Source organism: Malaclemys terrapin (genome assembly GCF_027887155.1).
Source record: "Malaclemys terrapin pileata isolate rMalTer1 chromosome 20 unlocalized genomic scaffold, rMalTer1.hap1 SUPER_20_unloc_2, whole genome shotgun sequence".
Taxonomy (NCBI): Eukaryota; Metazoa; Chordata; order Testudines; family Emydidae; genus Malaclemys; species Malaclemys terrapin.
Window position 1 is genome coordinate 428,370 of NW_026530189.1, and position 23,183 is coordinate 451,552.

A 23,183-nucleotide genomic window follows, 5' to 3' on the forward strand; every position below is an offset into this window, starting at 1 on the left:
TCGCCCCGCTCCCTGGGGCAGACTGCAGTGTCAGCCACTCATCACAGGCAAGGGGGTTTTGGACCTGCTGCCTTTCTCTGCAACCTCTATAGGGGCCTTGGACAAGGCCCTGGAGCTCCCCAGCCCCTCTGGCCCTTCCCCAGCCCTACCTCCCTCTAGGCACCCTGAGCTCCCCAGCAGCCAGGCCCCTCTCCCTCTGAAGGCAGAGAGAGACTGTCTCTACTCCTGGTTTCCCTGGCCTTTATAGGGCCAGCTGGGTCTGTCTGGGGCGTGGCCACAGCTGAGGCTGTTTCCCCAATCAGCCCCGCTTTTCCCCCTGCCCCAGCCCTCTCCAGGGCTGTCTTAAGCCCTTCCAGGCAGGAGCGCGCGGCCACCCCGCTACCCACCCCCTGATAGCCCATCACCAATGCAGACAGTACCTGCAAAACTCCCCCGCAACATCCCCAGGTCAATCCGCCCCACTCCCTGCTCCGTCACAGCTGGGTCACTGCAAAAAGTCATTTTCCCTCTGCTGAGACTCACCCCTTCTTCTCCACTGTTGGGAATGGGCGACGCCCACCTTGATTGCATTGGCCTCGTTAGCACTGACCCCCCCCACACACACACACACTTGGTAAGGCAACTCCCATCTTTTCATGCACTGTGATATATATATTGCTTATTGTATTTTTCACTCCATGCATCTGATGAAGTGGGTTCTAGCCCACGAAAGCTTATGCCCAAATAAATTTGTTGGTCTCTAAGGTGCCACAAGGACTCTTCTTTGTTTTTCTCCTTAGGCAATGTCTACACTGAGTATCTTACCGCGCCGCTGTAAGTTCTCCCGTGGAGCCGGACTTTGCCAGCAGGAGAGGCTCTCCCGCCGGCAAAATCAAACCACTCCCAACGAGCGGTGTCGGGGGGTTGGGGGGACCGTCTCCCGCCGACAAAGTGCAGTCCACACCGGCGCTTTTTGTCGGTAAAGCGTATGTCGGTCAGGAGGGTGTTTCACACCCCAGCCAACAAAAGTTGTAGCAACAGAAGTGCCATGTAGACATAGCCTCAGCGTTCACTCGTGTGTTGCTAATCCTTCTCCTTGCCCTCCCCAGCAACGCACCAATATAAATACAGATCTTACAGCGACTTGACACATTTTATACAGTTTATACCCAACTTAGAGCGTTTGAACGCTTTCTCAGATGAGGCTCAGACCTTCAGTCATTTCATAGGGCAGAGATTTGGGACCACTAAGGGCTTGTCTACACTACCCCTTAAGTCACTGGTCCCCAAATGTTAAGGGCCGCACCTCTCTTCCCCCTGTCCATGCCCCTCACCCCCCTCCCCAGAGTTGGGGCCAGGAGCGGGACCATGGTTCCCGGGGAGGGGGGCAGGACGCAGACAGGAGTACAGGGGCCGCAGCTGGGGGTGCTGTCTGGGCCTGGGAATGGAGCCGTGGCCAGGAGCCGAGGCTGGGGGCGGGGAGTGGAGCTGCATCCGGGCCATGGTGGGGGCCCGCAGCCGGAGGTAGGACCAGGCGCGGGGCCAGGAGCCAGGACCATGGCTGGGAGCGGGGCTGCAGCAGAGCTGGGAGCGGGGTGGGGCTGGGTGGTGCTCCCTCCCTGCCCCAAGGGGGCTGGCCCGGACCTGCAACCCCCCCCCATGGAATGTTCCTCTAGCGGGGGCGCGCCCCACAGTTTGGGGACCTCTGGCTTAAGCTGATGTAGCGTATGTCGCTCGGGGTGTGAAAAAGCCCTTAGGTTTGCGTAACTATTCTTTCTATAGCATTCCCGGTATGGATTTTCCAGGTGCTTTTACACGCATGCGCACGCTGAGCCCCCCGATATAACAGAAAAGCCGGGCTGTCTCCCAGTTAATAAAAACAAAAGACCAAAAAAAAAGTTCAGTAAGTGCCTATCATGACAAAGGGTCGGACCGCCGCGACTCTCCCATTCTTTGGATGCGCTCGGAGTCGGAGCTGGAGCTACCGTCGGGGATCTAGGTCATGGGGTAGCTGACCCCGCGCTTCAGGCTCGTGAGGTTTTTCGGGTACAGAGACTCTAGTCAAAGCTGGCCTGGCCTGTCTTTGATGTTGTGACTTCCTTCCACAGAGAGGATGAGTCTGGAGGCCCAGAAAAGTCATCCTCTCTTCCAGAGCGTGTTGACCTGAAAGGCAAAGGACTTCTGCTTTTCCCTTCATCTTGATCCTGGATGATTTTCAGACCAATGTCAATTTGGAAAAGTCCCGCTTAGCCCAGCATAAGAATATAAAAACGGCCAGACTGGGTCAGACCAAAGGTCCATCCAGCCCTGTATCCTGTCTTCTGCCAGTGGCCAATGGCAGGTGCCCCAGAGGGAATGAACAGAACAGGGAATCATCAAGTGTCCATCCCCTGTCGCCCATTCCCAGCTTCTGACAAACAGGCTAGGGACACCATCCCTGCCCAGCCTGGCTAGTAGCCATTGATGGACCTGTCCTCCAGGAACTTATCTAGTTCTTTTTTGAACCCTGTTATAGTCTTGGCCTTCGCAACAGCTGTTTCCTTAAACTATCTATTGTTGCAAACCACATACAGTGTGGATGTGGGACTCCCACAATATCAAAAGGAAAAGAAACACAAGGCCAATTATGGGGCGTTTTTTTCCATAGCCTGGCCTGAGGGTTAAACAGCAGTGCTCTAAATCTGGCCTCCTTAAAAGGAAAAGGCACCTCTGCACCCACCCAAATAACTGGTTGCTATATAAACAGAAAAGCCAGCATCATGGACCCATCGCCATTTTAAATACCGACATCTCCTGAGAGATGGGACTGCATCACTTGATGATTCCCTGTTCTGTTCATTCCCTCTGGGGCACCCGGCATGGACCACTGTCAGAGGACAAGATACTGGGCTAGATGGACCTTTGGTCTGACCCAGTCTGGCCGTTCTGATGTTCTCATCTTTGCTTTGCGAAGTGGGGAACTCACTGGTTGTTACTGTGTAACTGCGTCAAAGGCTACCCGGCTTGTCTCCTCAATTCGTTTTCCTCTTAATTGAACGTTGATTTTCAAGCGTATCAAAATCAATTCCATTTGAAATCACTGAAGTCTATACTGGGTCTGTGCTTTCATATACTGTGTGCTCATTCTCATATGTCTCAACCTCATCCCCTCTGGAGTCAGGTTTTACTTCAGAAGTCTTTAATCCAGAGAAAGTAAACGACATCAAATACACTTTTCAGGATTAGCCACCTTATAGGCCTGAAAACAAACAAAGAACAGACAACCCAAGATAACTTTCATTGTGAACCCACATGAGAGTGTACCTACCACATAATCCATGTCTTACTCTGTAATAAATCACTTCATCTTTAATTCCATTTGCACTGGTGACAACACGTTCAAAGACTGCAAAATTGGATCACGTGTGTTAGTTTTCTCTTATTCCCCATTTCCTCCACGGGAACCCTGGGTGAAGTTGTGTTCTGCACTAATGTAGATGCCATCCGTTTCTTGTGAGTTCATTGATCTCTGGGTCTTTTGCCCTAAAGGTGGGTGAAAGTCTCCTCCCCCTCTGTGGGAAGGTTTGCACAATGAGAAAAAGCCCCCAGACTCTATTTCCACACTTTCTAATCATTCAGAGGAGCAGGAGTTAAAGAAGTGATGCCAATCCATAAGCCACAAGAGCCTAACAAGAGTAGAGAAGTAGAACTAAACTAAGTGATTGGGCAACAAAATAGCCAATGAAATTTAATGTGGATAAATGTAAAGTAATGCACCTTGGAAAAAATAACCCCAACTCTACATACAATATGATGGGGGCTAATATAGCTACAACTAATCAGGAAAAAGATCTTGGAGTTATCGTGGATAATTCTCTGAAGACATCCACGCAGTGTGCAGAGGCGGTCAAAAAAGCAAACAGGATGTTAGGAATCATTAAAAAGGGGATAGAGAATAAGACGGAGAGTATCTTATTGCCCTTATATAAATCGATGGTACGCCCACATCTCGAATACTGTGTACAGATGTGGTCTCCTCATCTCAAAAAAGATATACTGGCACTAGAAAAGGTTCAGAGAAGGGCAACTAAAAAGATTAGGGGTTTGGAGAGGGTCCCATATGAGGAGAGATTAAAGAGACTAGGACTTTTCAGCTTGGAAAAGAGGAGACTAAGGGGGAATATGATAGAGGTCTATAAAATCATGAGTGGTGTAGAGAAAGTGAATAAGGAAAAGTTATTTACTTATTCCCATAATATAAGAACTAGGGGTCACCAAATGAAATTAATAGGCAGCAGGTTTAAAACAAATACAAGGAAGTTCTTCTTCACACAGTGCCCAGTCAACCTGTGGAACTCCTTGCCTGAGAAGGTTGTGAAGGCTAGGACTATAACAGCGTTTAAAAGAGAACTGGATAAATTCATGGTGGTTAAGTCCATTAATTAGCCAGGCTTGGTAAGGAATGGTGTCCCTAGCCTCTGTTTGTCAGAGGATGGAGATGGATGGCAGGAGAGAGATCACTTGATCATTACCTGTTAGATTCACTCCCTCTGGGGCACCTGGCATTGGCCACTGTCGGAAGACAGGATACTGGGCTAGATGGACCTTTGGTCTGACCCAGTCTGGCCGTTCTTATGTTCTTAACTCAACATTCATGCAACCTGAGCTCAGAGTCTTACAAATTCCTTCCCCCGTGGGCGACCATCACTTGCGTAGGATGGCTGAGCTTCTTGTCCAACAAGGGGATTCATGGGGAAGCAATGGCCATCAATCGTTTCTCTCTTTGTCTCATGATACTTCAGATCCAAATGGGAAGGGGACAATCGCTCCCCACTGAAACATGACAACTTGTGGGACTGTAATCAATATCACTGAGCTAGGGAGTCGGGTTCTGTGACGGAATGTGGGGGAGTCAGGGCCCTGCACCCCCCACTTCCTGCGATTCACCGGGACTCTCAGCCAGCCAGTAACACAGAAGGTTTATTAGACAACAGGAACACAGTCCAAAACAGAGTTTAAAGGTACAGGAAACAGGACCCCTCAGTCAGGTCCATCTTGGGGGGTGGGGACCCCAGACCCCAGTGCTGGGCCTCCCTCCATTTCCCCAGCCAGCTCCAAACAGAAACCCCCTCCACCCCCTCCTCTGGCCTTTGTCTCTTTCCCAGGCAAGGAGACCACCTGATCTTTGTTCTCCAGCACCTTCAGTTGGCACCTTGCGAAGGAGGGGCCCAGACCATCAGTTGCCAGGAGACAGGGTGTCGGCCATTCTCTGTGCAGACCCCTGCACGCCCCTGCCCCTCTAGGGCTCTGCAACAATCATATGCCCTTATCCCACCACCTAGATACTTAAGAAAGGCATAGGGGAAACTGAGGCACCCACCCAGTATTCCGAGAAAATATTAAGAACATTCCCACTTCGTCACAGGTTCTAAATACAAAGAGTTTACCTGGCCATAGGCCACCATAGCATGGAACTTTGGACATCTGCTATTTCTATGGAAATTCGTGTCTAATCCTTGGCCTTGGATGGGGGTAACGTCATATTTCTCAGGAGCAGAATCCGCCCAAAATCTCAGGAGTAATCATGAGGAACGGCTTCCCCAAACACGTCCAGTTTATTTATTTAATCTGATGGTACAGACCTAAATTAGGGACTTGACACAGGCCTGGATCACAGTCCCTATCTATCAAAAAACAGGCAGAATCCAGCAGCTCTCTCACATTCAACGCTCGATTCGTTTCATCCACGGTTGCAGCATTTACAAGGGGTTAGCGCCACAACACGGTTCATTCCATTTCCTCCGTCTCCACCTAGCTAGGAATTGCATGGTCTAAACGGCACCTGATTAAGAAGGTGATATTTTCAGGAGTAACCTTCCGTCTGGTCTGGGCCGCAACAGCTTTGGGAAGCCAATATGCGGGGGGTCAGTGTGTTTTAAGCGAATGATCGTTTCTCTCGTAGCCCCCTCCCCCCCGCCCATCAATCTGAGCTGATGCTGTCAACAGGGCCGGCTCTAGGCACCAGCAAAACAAGAATGCCAGAATGCCGCCCCTAAAAATGTGCCCCGGCCGCCCTCGCTCACCTCCGCTGCTGCCGCTCACGCACCATGGCACGCAAAACAGCTGATTCGCGCGCCACTGCTCCCCCTCCCTCCCAGGCTCTCAAACCTGGGAGGGAGGGGGAGATCCAGAGTGGCCGCGGCGCGCGAAACAGCTGATTTGCGCGCCGCTGCTCCCCCTCCCTCCCAGGTTTGAGAGCCTGGGGGGAGGAGGCAGGGCTGGGGATTTGGGGAAGGGGCGGAGCTGAGGCAGGGCCGGAGGTGGGGTAAGAAAAGAAGGGGGGGGGGCAAAATTGTTTCTGCTTGGGGCAGCAAAAATCCTAGAGCCGGCCCTAGCTGTCAAACAAAACTAATATCCCAATATTTGACCAATCAGGACAGAGAGGAAACCCCAGCACACAAAGGGGTGTCAGACACTTTCAAATTTCCTATAAAATGAAATTCCAGAGCAGGTGACGTCTGATGACTCAAAATGAGAAGATTGTATTCTCCCCTGGTGCAGTCAAACTTGCTTCACTCAGAGCCACTTCATTATTATTCACCAGTCCTATTTCCCCCCAAAAAAGTTTTAGCCTCACGGTAATGGGGGAAAACAGCCAACGTTCCCACCTTGCAAAGAATCCCGTCTCAGCAGGAAAAAACTCAGAAATACTTTTCCGATGGACAGAAACCAGGATTAAAACAGGGACTGATCACTCCCTCCAGCGCTTTCACCTCCAGCCTCAGTGAGTTTGATTTAGGATGAGAGCGAGAAAACTCACCCGCAGAGGGCTGCGAACATTGTATCGTGTGGCACTGCAGGAGCTGGAGGGGTAGAAAGTGGGGATTATAAATTCTGTTGCGGCTCACGCGGACGGCTGGGCTGGGATTGGAGAAGTGGGATCTTGATGGCGATGCGGAAGGAGGGAATCCCTGATCTCCCTCAGGAAAGAGAGGCTGAAATGACGTTTATCCCCTGGGCTGCTTTTTGTTATAGTGCAATCTTCCCCTACCACTCTGATCAACACGCGAACAACTGGGAATGAGACATTCTGTCCCATAGGCGCTGACTCCGTGGGGCTGGAGCACCCATGGAAAAAGAACTGGCAGCCTGCCCTAATCAGCACCTCCCTCCTCCCAGCGCCTCCCGCCACAGAGTGGACAGAAAGGATCCCAGCCCCAGCACCCGGGGGCCCCCCAGTGCTGTGTGGCCCCAGCCACCCCAAGCCCCGCCTCTGTCCATTGTCTTCTTTCCAGGTAAACAGGGTCCTCTGGGCCTCCTCTCCTCTCCGTCCCCCTCTGGCTGGAACCGGCTGGTCCGGTCACCGGGGTCCTGTCCCCGCAGCCCACTGTCCTCCCACTGGCCAGAACCGGCTACGACTCCTGAGCTGGGTCTCCGGTGAGGGTCGTCAGGTCACCAGTCGCCGGGGTATCCCTCCTCTAGGCCATTGGCTGGGGTCCCAAGTTCCCTCTCCGGTCCTGTGTACCCACAAACTCCCTCTCCCCTCCCCTCGTTAAACCAGTAACACTCAGGGACACTGAGTCTCACCCCCTCTGCATGCAAACCATTGGAAAACCACGAAAAGATAAGAAAATCCCCCACTTGGTCACAGGGAGGCCCGGCCTGCCCCAGCCTACGGTACACCCCGCCCATGCTCGTGGGCGACAAGGCCTGACCTTCGACCAAAGCGTTTCCCGCACTCAGAGCATGTGTTGGGTCTCTCACCCATGGGGAGTCTCTGATGTGTGATAAGGCGAGAGCTCTCTGTAGGGTAGCGGCTCTCAACCTTTGCCGACAACTGTACCCCTTTCCGGAGTCTGATTTGTCTTGCGTCCCCCAAAGTTTCACCTCACCTGCTTACAAAACCAGACCTACAAATACAAAAGTGTCCCGGCCACCCTAGTACTAAAAATGTGCTGATGTTCTCATTTTTACCATAGCATTCTAAAATAAATCCATTGGAATAGAAATATTGTACTTGCATTTCAATGTATAACTTATAGAGCAGTATAAACAAGTCATTGTCCGTAGGAAATTTGAGTTCGTACTGATTTCACTCGCGCTTTTTATGTAGCCTGTTGTAAAGCTAGGCAGCTATCGAGATGAGTTGATGTGCCCCCTGGAAGACCTCTGCGTATCCCCAGGGGGACGTGTACTCCTGGTTGAGACCCACTGGTGTAGGGTGTCTCTCCAGTGTGGATTCTCAGATGCCTAAGAAGGGCACAGCTCTCACTGAAGCTTTTCCCACACTCGACGCACGTATAGGGTCTCTCACCCATGGGGATTCTCTGGTGTCTGAGGAAGGATGCGCCATGACGGAAGTTTTTCCCGCACTCAGAGCACATTCAGCGTGTCTCCCCCATGTGGATTCTCTGATGAGATATAAGGTTTGAGCTCTGCCGGAAGCGTTTCCCACACTCGGAGCAGGCGTAGGGCGTCTCTCCGGTGTGAATCCTCCGGTGTGTGATGAGGCTGGATCTCTGTCGGAAGCGTTTCCCGCACTCGGCGCAGGCATAGGGCGTCTCCCCGGTGTGGATTCTCCGGTGGGTGGTCAGAGTGGAACTGTGGCTGAAGCTCTTCCCGCACTCGGAGCATGTGTAGGGCGTCTCGCCGGTGTGGATCCTCCAGTGGGTGCGGAGGCCGGAGCTTCGCAGGAAGCTTTTCCCGCACTCGGAGCATTTGTAGGGCGTCTCTCCCGTGTGGATTCTCCAGTGCGTGGTCAAAGCAGAGCTGTGGCTGAAACGTTTCCCGCACTCAGAGCAGGGGTAAGGAGTCTCCCCAGTGTGGATCCTCAGATGTCTAATAAGGGCAGAGCTGTGGCTAAAACGTTTCCCGCACTTGGAGCATGCGTAGGGGGCCTCTTCCATGTGGATTCTCCAATGCGTGATGAGGGTGGAGCTCTGCCGGAAGCTTTTCCCGCACTCAGAGCACGGGTAAGGCGTCTCCCCCGTGTGGACTCGCCGATGTCTAATAAAGGTTGATCTCTGACTGAAGCGTTTCCCGCACTCGGCGCAGACATAGGGCATCTCCCCGGTGTGGATCCTCCGATGGGTGTTCAGGTTTGAGCTCTGCCGGAAGCTTTTCCCGCACTCGGCGCAGGTGTAGGGCGTGTCTCCGGTGTGGATCCTCCGATGTGCGATGAGGGTCGAGCTCAGACTGAAGCGTTTCCCACACTCGGCGCAGCTGTAGGGCGTCTCTCCCGTGTGGATCCTCCGGTGCGTGATCAGGGCAGAGCACCGATTGAAGCTTTTCCCACACTCGGAGCAGGCGTAGGGAGTCTCCCCGGTGTGGATGGTCTGATGTCGAATGAAGGTTGAGCTCTGGCTGAAGTGTTTCCCGCACTCGGCGCAGGTGTAGGGCGTCTCGCCGGTGTGGATCCTCCAATGCGTGATGAGGTTTGAGCTCTGCCGGAAGCTTTTCCCGCACTCGGCGCAGGTGTAGGGCGTCTCGCCGGTGTGGATTCTCTGGTGCGTGATCAGGTTTGAGCTCCGCCGGAAGCTTTTCCCGCACTCGGCACAGGTGTAGGGCGTCTCGCCGGTGTGGATTCTCCGGTGGGTGACCAGGGAAGAGCTCTGGCTAAAGCGTTTCCCGCACTCGGCACATGCGAACGGGGTCTCGCCTGTGTGGATTCTCTGGTGTCTAATAAGAGAGGAGCTCTGGCTGAAGCTTTTCCCACACTCAGCGCATGGGTAGGGTCTCTCGCCCGTGAGGACGCTCCGGTGCCTCATACGGCGTGAGCAGCTCCTGACGGGTTCCTCCGCCCTGGGCTGACTCTCACAGGCTTTGGCCAACCACAGCAAACGTCCTCCTGGATCACCAGCATCCTGCTGGGGCTTCTCCTCCCCGTTCTCACTCGCCATCCCGGTGTCACCTGTTGGGACAGAGAAAGAATCCAGACACGGGTCATCCCCTGTGCCGGGGAGACAGAAAACCTCCGAGACAGGGATGGGAAAAGTGGGGAAGGAACCAAAATAAGTGATGGAGGGAATCAAAGAAATCAGGAGCTGAAATCCCCCCCCCCAAAAAAAAAACTCTTCCCCAAAGTAAAGAGATGGGAGGGATCAACTCTGAATTCACAACCCACCCCAGCATTCAGAGGAAGGGACATATTGGTTCCTTCACCAAGGAAGGTAACTGACAGCAAGAGGTTTTTTTCCCAGGAAGATGGAGCACAGCCTTTTTGGCTCCAAAATGGGTGAGCTACACTTTATCAGACATGAGGGTCCCTTGTTCATGAAGTCTTACGCTTTAGAAGGCAGGTTCTGATTTTATTTTTATATGTAGCCATTTCTGTCCAGTACTTCTCCTTCCTGCAACTGAACCTCTACGCTCAATTCAATCCGGCTACCCTCGCTTTTGCTACTAACTCATCGAAGTACTGTGGGTAGAGAGGAGCTGTGATCTGAGGTGAAACGGGTAAGCTGGAGCGAACTGTTTCTTTGCAAGAAACAGATTGGTGAAAACGGTCAGTGTCCAGGGGACTAAGGGCTGGACACTCAGAAGTTCTCGCAACAAACCTTTTGCTGGCCAACTCTTGCTGGTGGCCGCTCAGCCACATTTTCCTAAAATACTTAATTAACTTTAGGAAAAAAACAAATAAATATACACATGTACAGGTCCAAATCATAGTAATTTATTTATGTAGGATCTTTATTTTATTTTATTTTTAGACACCAGAGCCCCACGGCTGAAGCCTGGTGGGAGAGGGGGCTGAAGCTCACTCGTGGAGTCCCATGTGGCTGAAGGCAGGGGGGGGCGCAATCTCAACAGGACTGCCCAGAGGATTCAGGGGGCCTGGGGCAAAGCAATTTTGGGGGGCCCTTCCATTAAAAAAAAGTTGCAATACCATAGAATACTATATTCTCGTGCGGGCCCCTGTGGGGCCTGGGGCAAATTGCCCCACTTGCCCCCCCCCCTCTGGGTGGCCCTGAATCTCAAGGGGAGACACGTGAGCGCCCCACGTGTCTCCTCTGCGCAGCAACTCCCCGGCCCTGAGTCCAGCTGACGCACAATCCCCGCCCCACGTTATCTGCGAGGGGGGCTCCATCCTTCTCCCCCTGCATCCCTCCCCCTCCCCGGCACATTCGGACACTCTCCCTAGCAGCCGGGGCCAGGCAGGGAGTGGACGGAGTCGCTTCTCATGCCGGTTGAAGCTGGCTGCTCCGGATCGCCGCTCTAGAGTCTGGCTGGGGAGGCGGCGGTGGGCTGCTCCCCTCCCTAGCCCGGCTACCGGGCCCAGGGGCCGAGCATGCCAGGGGGGAAAGGGTGCGAGGGGGGTTCCAGCTTTCTCGGCCCCTATCACCAGCAGTCAGGCCCCCACCTCCTCCCCAGCCAGGGTCTCTCCTTTCTCCCGCTGTGACAAAGTGGGAATATTCTGTAATAGAGTTAGGAAACCCAACGTGTGCCTCAGTTTCCCTCATACACTGTGTGGTTACTTAGTGGGTGGAAAGGGACTGTTTGGGCTACGACACAGGGGTGAACAGTGCTTAGCTGTCTGGGGGCCTTAGGTCTCGTGTCAATCAAACTCTTGGGAATGCAGCAGCAACCGACTTCCCTGCTGCTCAGCGGGGGGGGGCAGAGCTGCATGTGCCCCTCCCTTGCAGCCTCAGCTCGCCCCGTCGCCGGCTGTGAGCTCTTGCTGGACAGCGCAGCTGCCCAGCCGGCCTGACCCGGTGCTCTGTGCAGCGTGGCGCGTGGCTGGCACCAGCCTGGCGGTGTGGCTGCCTGTCCTGGTGCTCTGGGCGGCGCGGCTGTAGTGCCGCCAGCCACAGGTGCTCCAAGCAGCGTGGTAAGGGGGCAGGGGGGTTCGGGGTGGTGGTCAGGGGGCAGGGGTGTGGATAGGGGTCAAGATGGTTAGAGGGCAGGGAACAGGCGGTCAGGGGTCCCGGGGGGGGGGGCAGTCAGGAAGGAGAGGAGCAGTTGAATGGGGCGGCAGAGGGCAGTCAGGGGCAGGGGTTCTGGGGGCGGTCAGGGGACAGGAAGAAGGGGTGGTTGAATGGGGCAGGGGTCCTGGGGGGGGCCGTCAGGAAGGAGAGGGGGGGTTGGATGGGGCAGCAGGGGGCAGTCAGGGGAGGGGGGTCCAGGGGCAGTCAGGGAACAGGTACCGGGAGGGTGGATGGGGCAGGAGTCCCGGGGGGGACGGTCAGGGAACAGGGGAAGTTGGATGAGGCAGAAGTCCGGGGGGGCCGTCAGGGAGCAAGAAGCAGGGGGGGTCGAATAGGGGGTGTTGTCCGGGCCACGCCTGGCTGTTTGGGGAGGCACCGCCTCCCCTAACCGGCCCTCCAGACAATTTTGGAAACCCAATTTGGCCCTCAGGCCAAAAAGTTTGCCCACCCCTGTAATAGACCCTCCTGTTTGACAGCACGGACTGAGTGCCGCTGACGGTGCCTGCGGAGGCACATTGGTCCCTAAGACTGTACAAGTCTCCCTCGGGGTCTGTCTCAGTGGGATTCCTTGAACGGCTCTGCGGGGCAGAGCAGGGGTGCTGACGGATCAGACGCCCAGCCTAACGAGACTGACCCTGGTGGAAGAGTGGGACCCACTAGGGGATCTGGCCCACTAGAAGGGATCCTCCCAGAGACTGCTCCAAAGCTGGGGCCACGGCACCGGTGCTGGGGATCCGGGACACCCACCCTGCCCACTTCCCGGGAGCGGGGGGCCTTCCTCCCCGCTCTCTGCTCCCCTGCTCTCCCTTCACACCCGGCACCACAGATACTCTCCCGTCAAGAGAGGGTCTCATCTGACTGTCCCACAGTCTGCGCATAACATAGTTAGGGTTGCCCACTTTGTACTATTTAAAAATAGGACCCTCCCGCAGGAGTACCAGAACCTTCCCCGACGCCCCACCTCTTTCCCCAGAAGCCCCGTCCCAGCCCTTGCCCCGCTCCTTGCCCCAAAGCCCCACCCCCATTCACTCCTCTTCCCCCCTCGCCCTGTCGCTTGCTGCCCGGGTTGGGAGGGACTCGCCTGCGGAGCCAGGGTTGGGAACTGCAGCCGCCCAACGCAGGTAGGAGGCAGCCCCTGGCTGAGTAGGGGCCGGCCTGGGTGATGACCTGGTGCTTCCCCATCTCCCAGCCTGCAGTAACCAGACTTTTGGTGTCTGGTCAGTAGATTTGACCGAACACTGTCCAGTATCCTTTTCTACTGGACTTTCCAGTCGAAAACTGGGCTCATGGCCACCTGTAGCGAGGCGGTGGGACACCCCACAGCCCCGCTGACGGCCGAACCTCGGCCAAACACTACTACACCACCCTAAATAGTACACCTATTTCCTAGACCACTGCTTCTCAAACTGCGGGGGTCAGGATCCCTCGGGGGGTCACGAGGTTATTACATGGGGGGTCATGAGCTGCTAGCCTCCACCCCAAACCCCGCTTTGCCTCCAGCATTTATAATGGTGTTAAATATATTAAAAGATGTTTTTAATTGATAAGGGGGGGGTTGCACTCAGAGGCTTGCTATGTGACAGGAGTCACCGGTGCAAAAGTTTAGGAACCACTGGCTTTATTTAGAACTGTACTAGCTGCAAATGTTCCTCTTAGAATGAGGACAAGGCCCAAACGCTCAATTTATTAACTTCGTTTTTACATCCCCCCCAAGAAAGAGAGATTACATTTAAAAATCGTATCTTTCAAAATGGCCAACACCACCAAAAACGCACAGGTCCAAACATGATACCAGGGACATAAAGCAAAAAGGGGAAACCTGGAAAATTACATAATCAAGTTATCACTACTCTGGATGTCACTATCCTTACCCCGCTCACTACCTCCTGCCCCCTGACAACCTCACTATCCGCCGGGGAGCCGGGCCAAGAAGGTTTTTGAGGGATTCCCGTGCCTAATCCGCTCAGAGCAGCCAGGAGGCAACAGGGTGAGGAGAGAGAGAGCCCACCCCCCATCCCCAGGGTGCACGGTTTTCATATTTATCACACATCTACTAGCCGGAGGCTGATACAGGAGATTAAATAATCCCAGAAGAGTCCAAGGACAGTCGGAATCCCAACACCCACTCCATTAAAAAAATATATATATACAGGAGAACCCCAGAGTTACGAACTGACCCGTCAACCACACACCTTGTTTGGAACCGGAAGTACGCATTCAGGCAGAAGCAGAGACACAAAATATATATATATATATATGCAAATGCAGTACAGTGCTATGTTAAGCATAAACTGCTAAAAAAAATAAAGGGAAAGTTTTAAAAAAAAAGATCTGACGAGGTGAGGAAACTGTTTCTGTGCTTGTTTCATTTAAATTAAGATGGTTAAAAGCAGCATTTTTCTCCTGCATAGTAAAGTTTCAAAGCTGTGTTACGTCAGTGTTCAGTTGTAAACTTTTGAAAGAACAACCATGACGTTTTAGACATTTCAGACTTGCAAACAACCTCCGTTCCTGAGGCGTTCAAAACTCTATGAGGTTCTACTGTATAACACATAAAAGGAAGAGGAAGTTGATAGAAAAGAATATGAGTCAGAGGCTGGAATTGTAGAACATTAATAAGGGAAGCAGAAGGATACTGAACCTGGGGTCAGCATACTGAAACACAACATGAAGAAGTTTTTTAAAAACAAGAAGAATCCTAACCATGAGATGGGTCCATTACTAGAGGGAAATGCTAAAATATCAATAATAATGCAGAAAAGGCAAAAAGCGTTCAATATATATTTCTGTTCTGTATTTGGGGAAAAACAAACAGATGATGCAGTCACATCATATGATGATGGAGACACTCTTTCCATTCCACTAGTAACTCAGGCGGAGGTGAAACAGCAGCTACCATAGTTAGACATTTTAAAATCAGCGGGTCCAGTTAACTTGTATGCAAGAGTTTTAAAAGAGCTGGCCGAGGTGCTCACTGGACCAATAATGTCGATTTTCAGTAGGTCTTGGATACTGAGGAGTTCCAGAAGACCGGAGGAAAGCTAGTGCTGTGCCAGTATTTAGAAAGAGTGAAAGCCCGAGTAATTCTAGGTCTGTCACTCTGACATTGATAACATGCAGGCTAATGAAGTAGCTGATATTGGATTTGATGAATTAATACCAATCAACATAGATTTAGGGGAAATAGTTCCTATCAGACTAATTGGATATCTTTTTTTGCTGACATTAAACGTTTGGTCAATAAAGGTAATAGTGTTGATCTGTAGACTTCGGTAAGATATTTGACTTAGTACACACGATACTTTGATTAAACTAGGACAGGGGTCGGCAACCTTTCAGAAGTGGTGTGCCGAGTCTTCATTTATTCACTCTAATTTAAGGTTTCGTGTGCCAGTAATGCATTTTAACGTTTTTAGAAGGTCTCTTTCTATCAGTCTATAATATAGAACTAAACTATTGTTGTATGTAAAGTAAATAAGGTTTTTAGAATGTTTAAGAAGCTTCATTTAAAATTAAATTAAAATGCAGAGCCCCCCGGACCAGTGGCCAGGACCCGGGCAGTGTGAGTGCCACTGAAAATCAGCTCGTGTTCTGCCTTCAGCCCGCATGCCATAGGTTGCATACCCCTGAACTAGGACAATACACAATTAACATGGCACACAGTAAATGGATACAAAAATGGCTAACTGAGAGGTCTCAAAAAGTAAGGGAGAACCATGGTCAAGCGGGTGTGTTTCTAGTGGGGTCCCCCAAAGATTGATTCTTGACCCTACACTATTTATCATTTTTATCAGTCACCTGGCAGAGAACATAAAATCCTCACTGATAAATTGCCAGACGACACAAAGGTCGGGGAAGCAGCAAATAATGAAGTGGGTCAAGAGAGTCAGGCTTCAGCTCTGGGAGTCTGGGAAGTTTTCCCAGCCCTGGATAGGTGAGTTATTTCCTCTTCCACAAATAGGGAACGTCCCAACCCCCAGGAGTCTGTTCCTAGAAACCATGCCCCATGTTCAACTAGGTCTGGCAGATTTTTCACACCAGCGCTCTCCCTTTCTCCCCACTGTGTATTTCCTGCCCTCCTCCCACTTCTAGCAGCTCTCATTGTCCTGTGCATTTACTGGCTCTCTTCTTCCATCTGGAACCTCTCCAGCCCCGCCTCTTCCCCTGAGGCCCCTCCCCTGCCCCGCCTCTTCCCCCTGAGGTCCCTCCCCTGCCCCGCCCCTCCCCCTGAGGCCCCTCCCCTGTCCCGCCTCTTCCCCTGAGGCTCCACCCCCTCATTCACTCCTCTTCCCTCCTTCCTTCTATCGCTCGCTGCTTTTCCCCTCCCACCTCCCCGCCCGGGTCAGGAGAAACTCGCCTGCAGAGCCGGGGCTGGGAGCTGCAGCTGCCCAATGCAGGTCAGAGATGGCCCCGCCTCTCCTACCCGCACTAACCGGACTTTGGGTGTGCAGTCAGTAGATCTGACTGGACACTGTTAGGTCCCTTTTTGACCAGAGTTTCTGGTCGAAAACCAGGCCCCTGACCACCTAGATCTGGAGTGAAACGGGAATGCTCTTCTGCAGCTATAAAGGTAAGAAGAGCAACTGGAGAAATTTCACATGGAGCTTTTTCCCATTTCCTTCCCTGATTCCCCCGTGGGCTTTTCCCCCTACAACCAGACTTTCAAGGTTCTGCCACCCTGGGAAACATGCAGGCCAACTCTACACGACACGGTTTTGTCGAGAAAAGCCAGGAGGTTATCCCACAATGCCCATAGGGACCGTTCCGGTCACCAGTTTGAACTCTGCTGCCCTCAGCCAGGGACGCTGGAACAATTTGTACAATGCAGGGTGTTGAAAGCCATTGAACCAAACCGTAAACCCTGCATATAACGGAAACCCCTTCAAGTCAGCGGGTGCTGACTTCAGTCAGGTTAAGGAAGTGTTGTTTACTACTTCTCATAATACAAAAACTAGGGGTCACCAAATTAAATTAATAGGCAGCAGGTTTAAAACAAATAAAAAGAAGTTCTTCTTCACACAACGCACAGTCAACCTGTGGAACTCCTTGCCAGCGGGTGTTGTGAAGGCCAAGATTATAACAGGGTTCAAAAAAGAACTAGATAAGTTCATGGAGGATAGGTCCATCAATGGCTATTAGCCAGGCTGGGCAGGGATGGTGTCCCTGGCCTCTGTTTGCCAGAGGCTGGGAATGGGCGACAGGGGATGGATCACTTGACGATTCCCTGCTCTGTTCATTCCCTCTGGGGCACCTGGCATTGGCCACTGGCAGAGGACAGGACACTGGGGTAGATGGACCCTTGGTCTGACCCAGTCTGGCCGTTCTTATGTGCGGCAGCACCCCCTGCACCCCTACTTCCAGCACCTGTGCCTGCATCCAGATACACAGGCATGTGCCCCTCCATCTTTAAAGACCTGGGGAATCTTTGAAATTCCACCTCCTGTTTGCTCGGCGCGGGCACAAGACGGGAGAGCAGCACGGGATCCATCGTGCTTTCAAGTGGAGATGGTGGGAGCGCCGTTTACAAGGGCAGTGGGCGCCGTTGAAAAGGGGCACAAAATGTTGTCAGAAGCCCATCGAAATGACGGGGTGGAGAAAACCGCATCCCGGGACGGTGAGCCCACCCCCGTGAGGCCCTGCGGTCCCTGCCCAGAACTCCCAGCGGCAGAGGGTGGCGATTTGCACGGCAGGATGGCTACCCATGGTGCACTGCTCTCGCTGCCGATGCAAGAGCACCGACGGGGGACTCGCCCGGAGCGCTGCAGGAACGCGCCGACGCGGTTGTATTGCAGCAGTGGGGTGATCGCCGACGTAACCTAAGTCGACAAATCTGTGTCGTGAAGACATGGCCTTAGGGATTTTATTACAGCCCAGCCCCTCCCACCGGGATTAAACCTCGGAGACCTGGTTTATCCCTCCAGTAGACGTCTCTGAAGCAAACGCTCCAGGACAGCAGAATCCAATTCCCCCGGGCATTGTCCTAGAGGGCAGCTGTCACTCATGGGGGTGGCTAGCCCTCTAGTCCCACCTCTTCTGCCCGCATCCCCGCCTCTTCCTCCCCTGGCCCCGCCCACACTCCACCCAGGCCCCGCCCCCATTCCCACTTGGGCCCCCCCAATTCCCCACCGCCCCTCCCCAAGTCCCTCCTCTCCCCCACCCCCCTTGCCCCGCGAGACCCCCACTGCCCGCAGGGACGCGGTGAGCGGCCGGCGAGGGAAGGGGGCCTCGTGGGGGAGGGCGGGGATGGAGAGGAGGGACTCAGCCAGGCAGTGGCGGGCATTGGAGCCTCGGGGAAGGGGCGGAGCAGGGACGGGAAGAGGCGGGGCCACCACGGCCCAGGGTTCGGCAGCAGCTGTGCCAGGGGACACTTAGCCGCCGTCTGGGGTGTCACCGGTTTACAAGCTTGTTTGATGCCCCAGCCTTTTCCCGGTCTCTCTCGGGAGCGCCCCCTCTAACGGGCGGAAGAGAGAATTAAAGGGACCCGGTACCTCTCGGTACCAGGTCTACGCGCCGTTCTTAGCTGAGTCCCCCCGCTGAAGAAGCTGGGACCGGGGTGAGGGGCGGAGGTTTGGATTCCCGGCCTTGGTGGGAGATAAATGTACATCCCATTTCCTAAAAGGGGAAGAGGGGAGAGAGTCAAGCTTGGGTCCAGAGCTGTCCTCCGATCTGAGTTCCTTTCTGGTGAAACTAATAGTCAACCTGCAGGGCCATCCTTAGGCACACGCAGAATACGCTGCTGCATAGGGCACCACGACATTGGGGAATCCATCCCCCAGCTGCCCCCCCCCCGTGCTTTCCTAAGGGGGTGCGGGGCCCGCCACAACCCCCTCTGCCCCTGCCCCACCTCTTCCCACTGTGTCGCTCCGCTTCCCGCCGCCGGTGAGTGTGGGGGGGAGGCGGATCCCCTTCCCCCAAGCCTCCTCCCCTGAGCGACATGGCTGGGGCGGGGGGAGCAGAGCGGGCTGGGGCCAGGTTGTTCCGCTTCCTGCTCCCGGTCCCCCACTAATCCCCCGGGCCCGCAGGCCTTGAGTGCAACCCAGACCCTCCGCGCGGGGGGGAGCAGGTGCTCGGGCTGCGTAGGGCACCAGCATTGGCAAGGACGGTCCTGTCGACCTGTCCCAGCAATGCCAAAATGACTTCCTGTTTTAGGGGGGCCCTGTGAGGGATTTTATACCAGTGGCCAACAGGCGGTAAAGAGAGAAAATGCGAGTGAATTTCGTAGCGGGATTTGATACGCGGAGAGAAAAGGGGCGACGGGTGCTAGACTTTTATAGCAATGATCAAGAATTGGAGAAAAGGCCCAAATCTGTGGAGATTTTAGACTCCTATTTGATCATTAGAAAGACGGGGAAATCTCAGGGAATGTTAACTGGAGTCATAAAATTGTAGAACTGGAAGGGATCTGGAGAGGTCGTCTAGTCCAGTCCCCTGCAATCAAGACAGGACTAACTATTATCTAGACCGTCCCTGACAGGGGTTTGTCCAACCTGCTCTTGACGGAGGTTCCACAATCTCCCTAAGTAATTTATTCCAGGGCTTAACCAGCCGGACAGTCAGGACGTTTTTCCTAATGTCCAACCTAAACCACCCTGACTGCAATTTAAGCCCGTTGCTTCTTGTCTGATCCTCAGAGGTTAAGAATAGGGTGACCAGATGTCCCGATAATATCGGGACTCTCCTGATATTTCGGGGTTTGTCCCATGTCCCGACCGATCTTTGGTCAGGATGCAGTTTGTCCCGATATCCGCCGGCAGCGCTGGGTTTTTTGTTTGTTTTTTTTTTGCTCCGCCAGCGGGACTGACTCGACTTTTTTTTTTGCACCCCGCCCCCCCCCCCCCCCCATGTGTCCCAATATTTTGTTTACCTCATCTGGTCACCCTAGTTAAGAACAACATAAGTAACATGATTGGGGAGTGGGGAAAGCAGGGCAAAATGTTAGGGTATTTTATATCAATCTTTGAGAACTGGGGAGAAGATAGGTCAAAAAATGAAATATTTGATCATATGAGAGAGAGAAAAAGCCAAGATCTGAAGAGATGAGAAGATCCGAACAATCTACCAATGGTCAGTCATGGACACTCCACCACGGCCGGTGTAAATTGTTCCAATGATTCACCAGTGACTCTCACCGTTACGGATTTCTTTACCTCTTCTTTCGAGGTTTGTGACACTGTTAAATAACTGAGACAGGTGGGAAGGTTAGAAGGGATGGGATAGGAAAGTGAAATAGACCTGCGGACAGGAACAGTCCCCCACCACCACCGCCAGACAGCGCCAGGAGTTTTGGGATGCTGCTTTAAGAGGGCAAGTGATGGGTTATGGGGCAGGCAGTGGGGTGGGGACAGCGGCTGGGGTGGGCAGGTGACTGGTAGCTGGCAGGGAGCAATGTTAGGCCATTGTGGGGACAGCACTGGGGGCTGGGTAACCTCGAACTGGGCAGCCCCCTCCTTACCCCTTCCATGCCTTCTTGCTGGCAGACAGCGGCCGCCCCAGCCCACCCCAGAAGCAGCCGAGTCTCCGGGATTCTCCAAGCTGCACCCGCTGACCCCCTTCCCATTTGGGGAGCGACTCGGGGGCAACCATTTCCCATCGAAACAAGGACAGTTTGTGGCAGGTCACACAGGTGGGGAAATATCCCGCATCGGAGGAGATTTTAAAGGGACACTGAAGAATTAAAAGAGAAAATGGGGCAAGATCAGAGGAGACTAGAGACAGAAGCAAATAATTTGAGAGAAAAGCAGGGGTGGGAGGGGGGATCTGCAGGGGTTTTATATTCATAGGTGATTATTAGGGAGAATTTTATCTGTATTTGAGGGACAAGTGACAAAACCAGCAAGGATTTCATTAGCCCCCTGACCTGGCTGCCCCTGGAGGCACCCAGTCCAATCCACCGCCTTTCACACTGTCTTTCCCCTTCCCTCCCTCTCTGCCTTGTTTTCCACCCCTGCCCTGGCCCACCTCCCCTTCCACACACACACAGGGGAAATCCCTTTTCTTTCCTCGCCTGAATCTCCCCAGGTTTGCTCCTGGTCAAAGCACTGACCAGCCCAGTCTCCTGAACAAGGGACAAAATTCCCAGGGGCTGCCAGATCTGAGGCTCCCAACCCCACTGGGGCAGAGACGCACTTTCCTCCCCATCCCCAGCATCCCCTCTCCCCCTCAGTTACCTGCTGTCTCCAGCTCAGGGGGTGGGGTCCGCAGAGCCCAGGGCTGCCCTAGGGGGGCAGATTCCAGCCGGAGAAGGTCTTCCCCCTTTAATGAAGGGCTCTCCCCCTGCGCAGACCCCACCGGGGAAGCAGCAGCCGCGGCATCTTGCATTTTTCCAAAGCACCCACACCCAGGAGCTGCCCAGGGCTTGTTCTTTGTTCTCCCAGCCTCCTTCCTGCCAGCACCCCCCTGCTCCTAGCTATTCCAGCCCCTTCCTGTCTCCTTCCAGCCCAACCCGGGCTGCAGCCTGTCACACACTCCCTGGGCCAGGGGATTTTCTCAGGAGGGAACCACTAGCCCTCCTCTCCCCTGTTCCTCCTCTTCCAGAGTCACTGTGTTTACACACACAGAGGTTCTGGTGCCTGTTGGTCCTGCTCCAGTCCGGGACAGTGAACGCGCCCCCCCGGGAACAGGAAAGCGACTCTTGTCTACACTACAGAATTAGGTCGACTTAATTCAGATCCACTTCCAGACCCCGCAGTAATTCAGTCCACTGTTGGCGTCCAGGCGCGACCCTCCTTCTGCTGGTGACGGGCGTCCTCACCAGCGGCATTTGCACCCACTGAAGTGGGGCGCTGACACACCCCTGAACGAGAAAAGTTTTGTCAGAAGCCTCAGGCCCTTTATCTTCCCCGGGGCCGGGGGGCGGCAGGTGAGTAGTGAGGGAGAGCATCAAGAAAGGAAAGGTTTGGTTTGAACTTCATGTTTTTCATTAGGTTCAAACTGATGGTGATGATGCAGGGACGTGCCTGTCTCTGCCCATTCCTGCCCCTGTCTGAGGCTTTGTCTACACTGGCAAGTGAAAGACAAAATTGTTGTCGTTCAGAGGTGTGAAAAAACCCACACACGCGCACCCCGAAAGACAGGCGTTTTATCGAGGAAAAACGTCGGTGTGAACGGCTCCGGCCAACAACGCTAACGCCGCTCGTTGGGGGTGGAAGATTTTTTCCTGCCTACAAACTCGACTTTTAGCATCCCGGCAATAGAGCGGCACCGGTGTGTCGCTAAAAGCTGCGTAGTGTAGACAAAGCCTAATCCATGAAATGGAGAAAAATATTTGTTTTCCTCTGCTAGGAAATGAGCTCACTGGAAAAAAACAAACAGGAATTTTCAGTGTTGTGTGTGTCATGCGTCATGAAATTCCCCACTCCTCCCTGGTAGTCTAGGGCCGTGGTTTTCAACCAGGGGCACACGTCTTCCAGGGGGTAACATCAATTCATCTAAACATTTGCCAAGTTTAACAACAGGCTACATAAAAAGCGCTAGCGAAATCAGTACAAACTAAAATTTCATACAGACCATGACTTGATTATATTGCTTTATAGTCTATACCAGGGGTAGGCAACCTATGGCACGGGTGCCGAAGGCGGCACGCGAGCTGATTTTCAGTGGCACTCACGCTGCCCGGGTCCTGGCCACCAGTCCGGGGGGCTCTGCATTTTAATTTAATTTTAAAGGAAGCTTCTTAAACATTTTAAAAACCTTATTTACTTTACATACAACAATAGTTTAGTTCTATATTATAGACTTAGAGAAAGAGACTGTCTAAAAACGTTAAAATGTAGGACTGGCACGTGAAACCTCAAATCAGAGTGAATAAATGAAGACTTGGCACCCCACTTCTGAAAGGTGGCCAAGCCCTGGTCTATACACTGAAATGGAAGCTAGGTCCATCAATGGCTACTAGCCGGGATGGACAGAGATGGTGTCCCCAGCCTCTGTTTGTCAGAAGCTGGGATTGGATGACAGGGGATGGACACTTGATGATTCCCTGTTCTGTTCATTCCCTTTGGGGCACCCAGCATTGGCCACTGTCGGAAGACAGGACACTGGGCTAGATGGACCTTTGGTCTGACCCAGTATGTTCTTATGTTATGTTCTTAAGCACAATAGTTATATTCCAATTGATTTATTTTATAATGATATGGTAAAAATGAGACCGTCAGCCATCTTTCAGTCATAGGGCATGTTTGTGTGTCGATGTCTGATTTTGTAAACAAGTCGTTTTTCAGTGGGGTGAAACTTGGGGTAGGCAAGACAATTCCGACACCGGAAAGAGGTACAGTCGTCTGGAGAGGTTGAGAGCCAATGATC

At 53.2% G+C, this 23,183-nt stretch overlaps 1 protein-coding gene across 1 annotated transcript; it reads right to left on the minus strand.

Moving 5' to 3' along the window:
* Window positions 1-4,920: 4,920 nt before the first annotated feature.
* Window positions 4,921-21,228, minus strand: LOC128829542 (gastrula zinc finger protein XlCGF57.1-like). The gene is made up of 2 exons (XM_054015009.1): window positions 21,050-21,228; window positions 4,921-9,868 (listed from the first exon to the last, which is right to left on the minus strand). The coding sequence occupies exons 1-2, from the start codon at window positions 21,198-21,200 to the stop codon at window positions 8,343-8,345; spliced, it is 1,677 nt and encodes a 558-aa protein (XP_053870984.1). The 5' UTR covers window positions 21,201-21,228; the 3' UTR covers window positions 4,921-8,342.
* Between the last annotated feature and the right edge of the window lie 1,955 nt (window positions 21,229-23,183).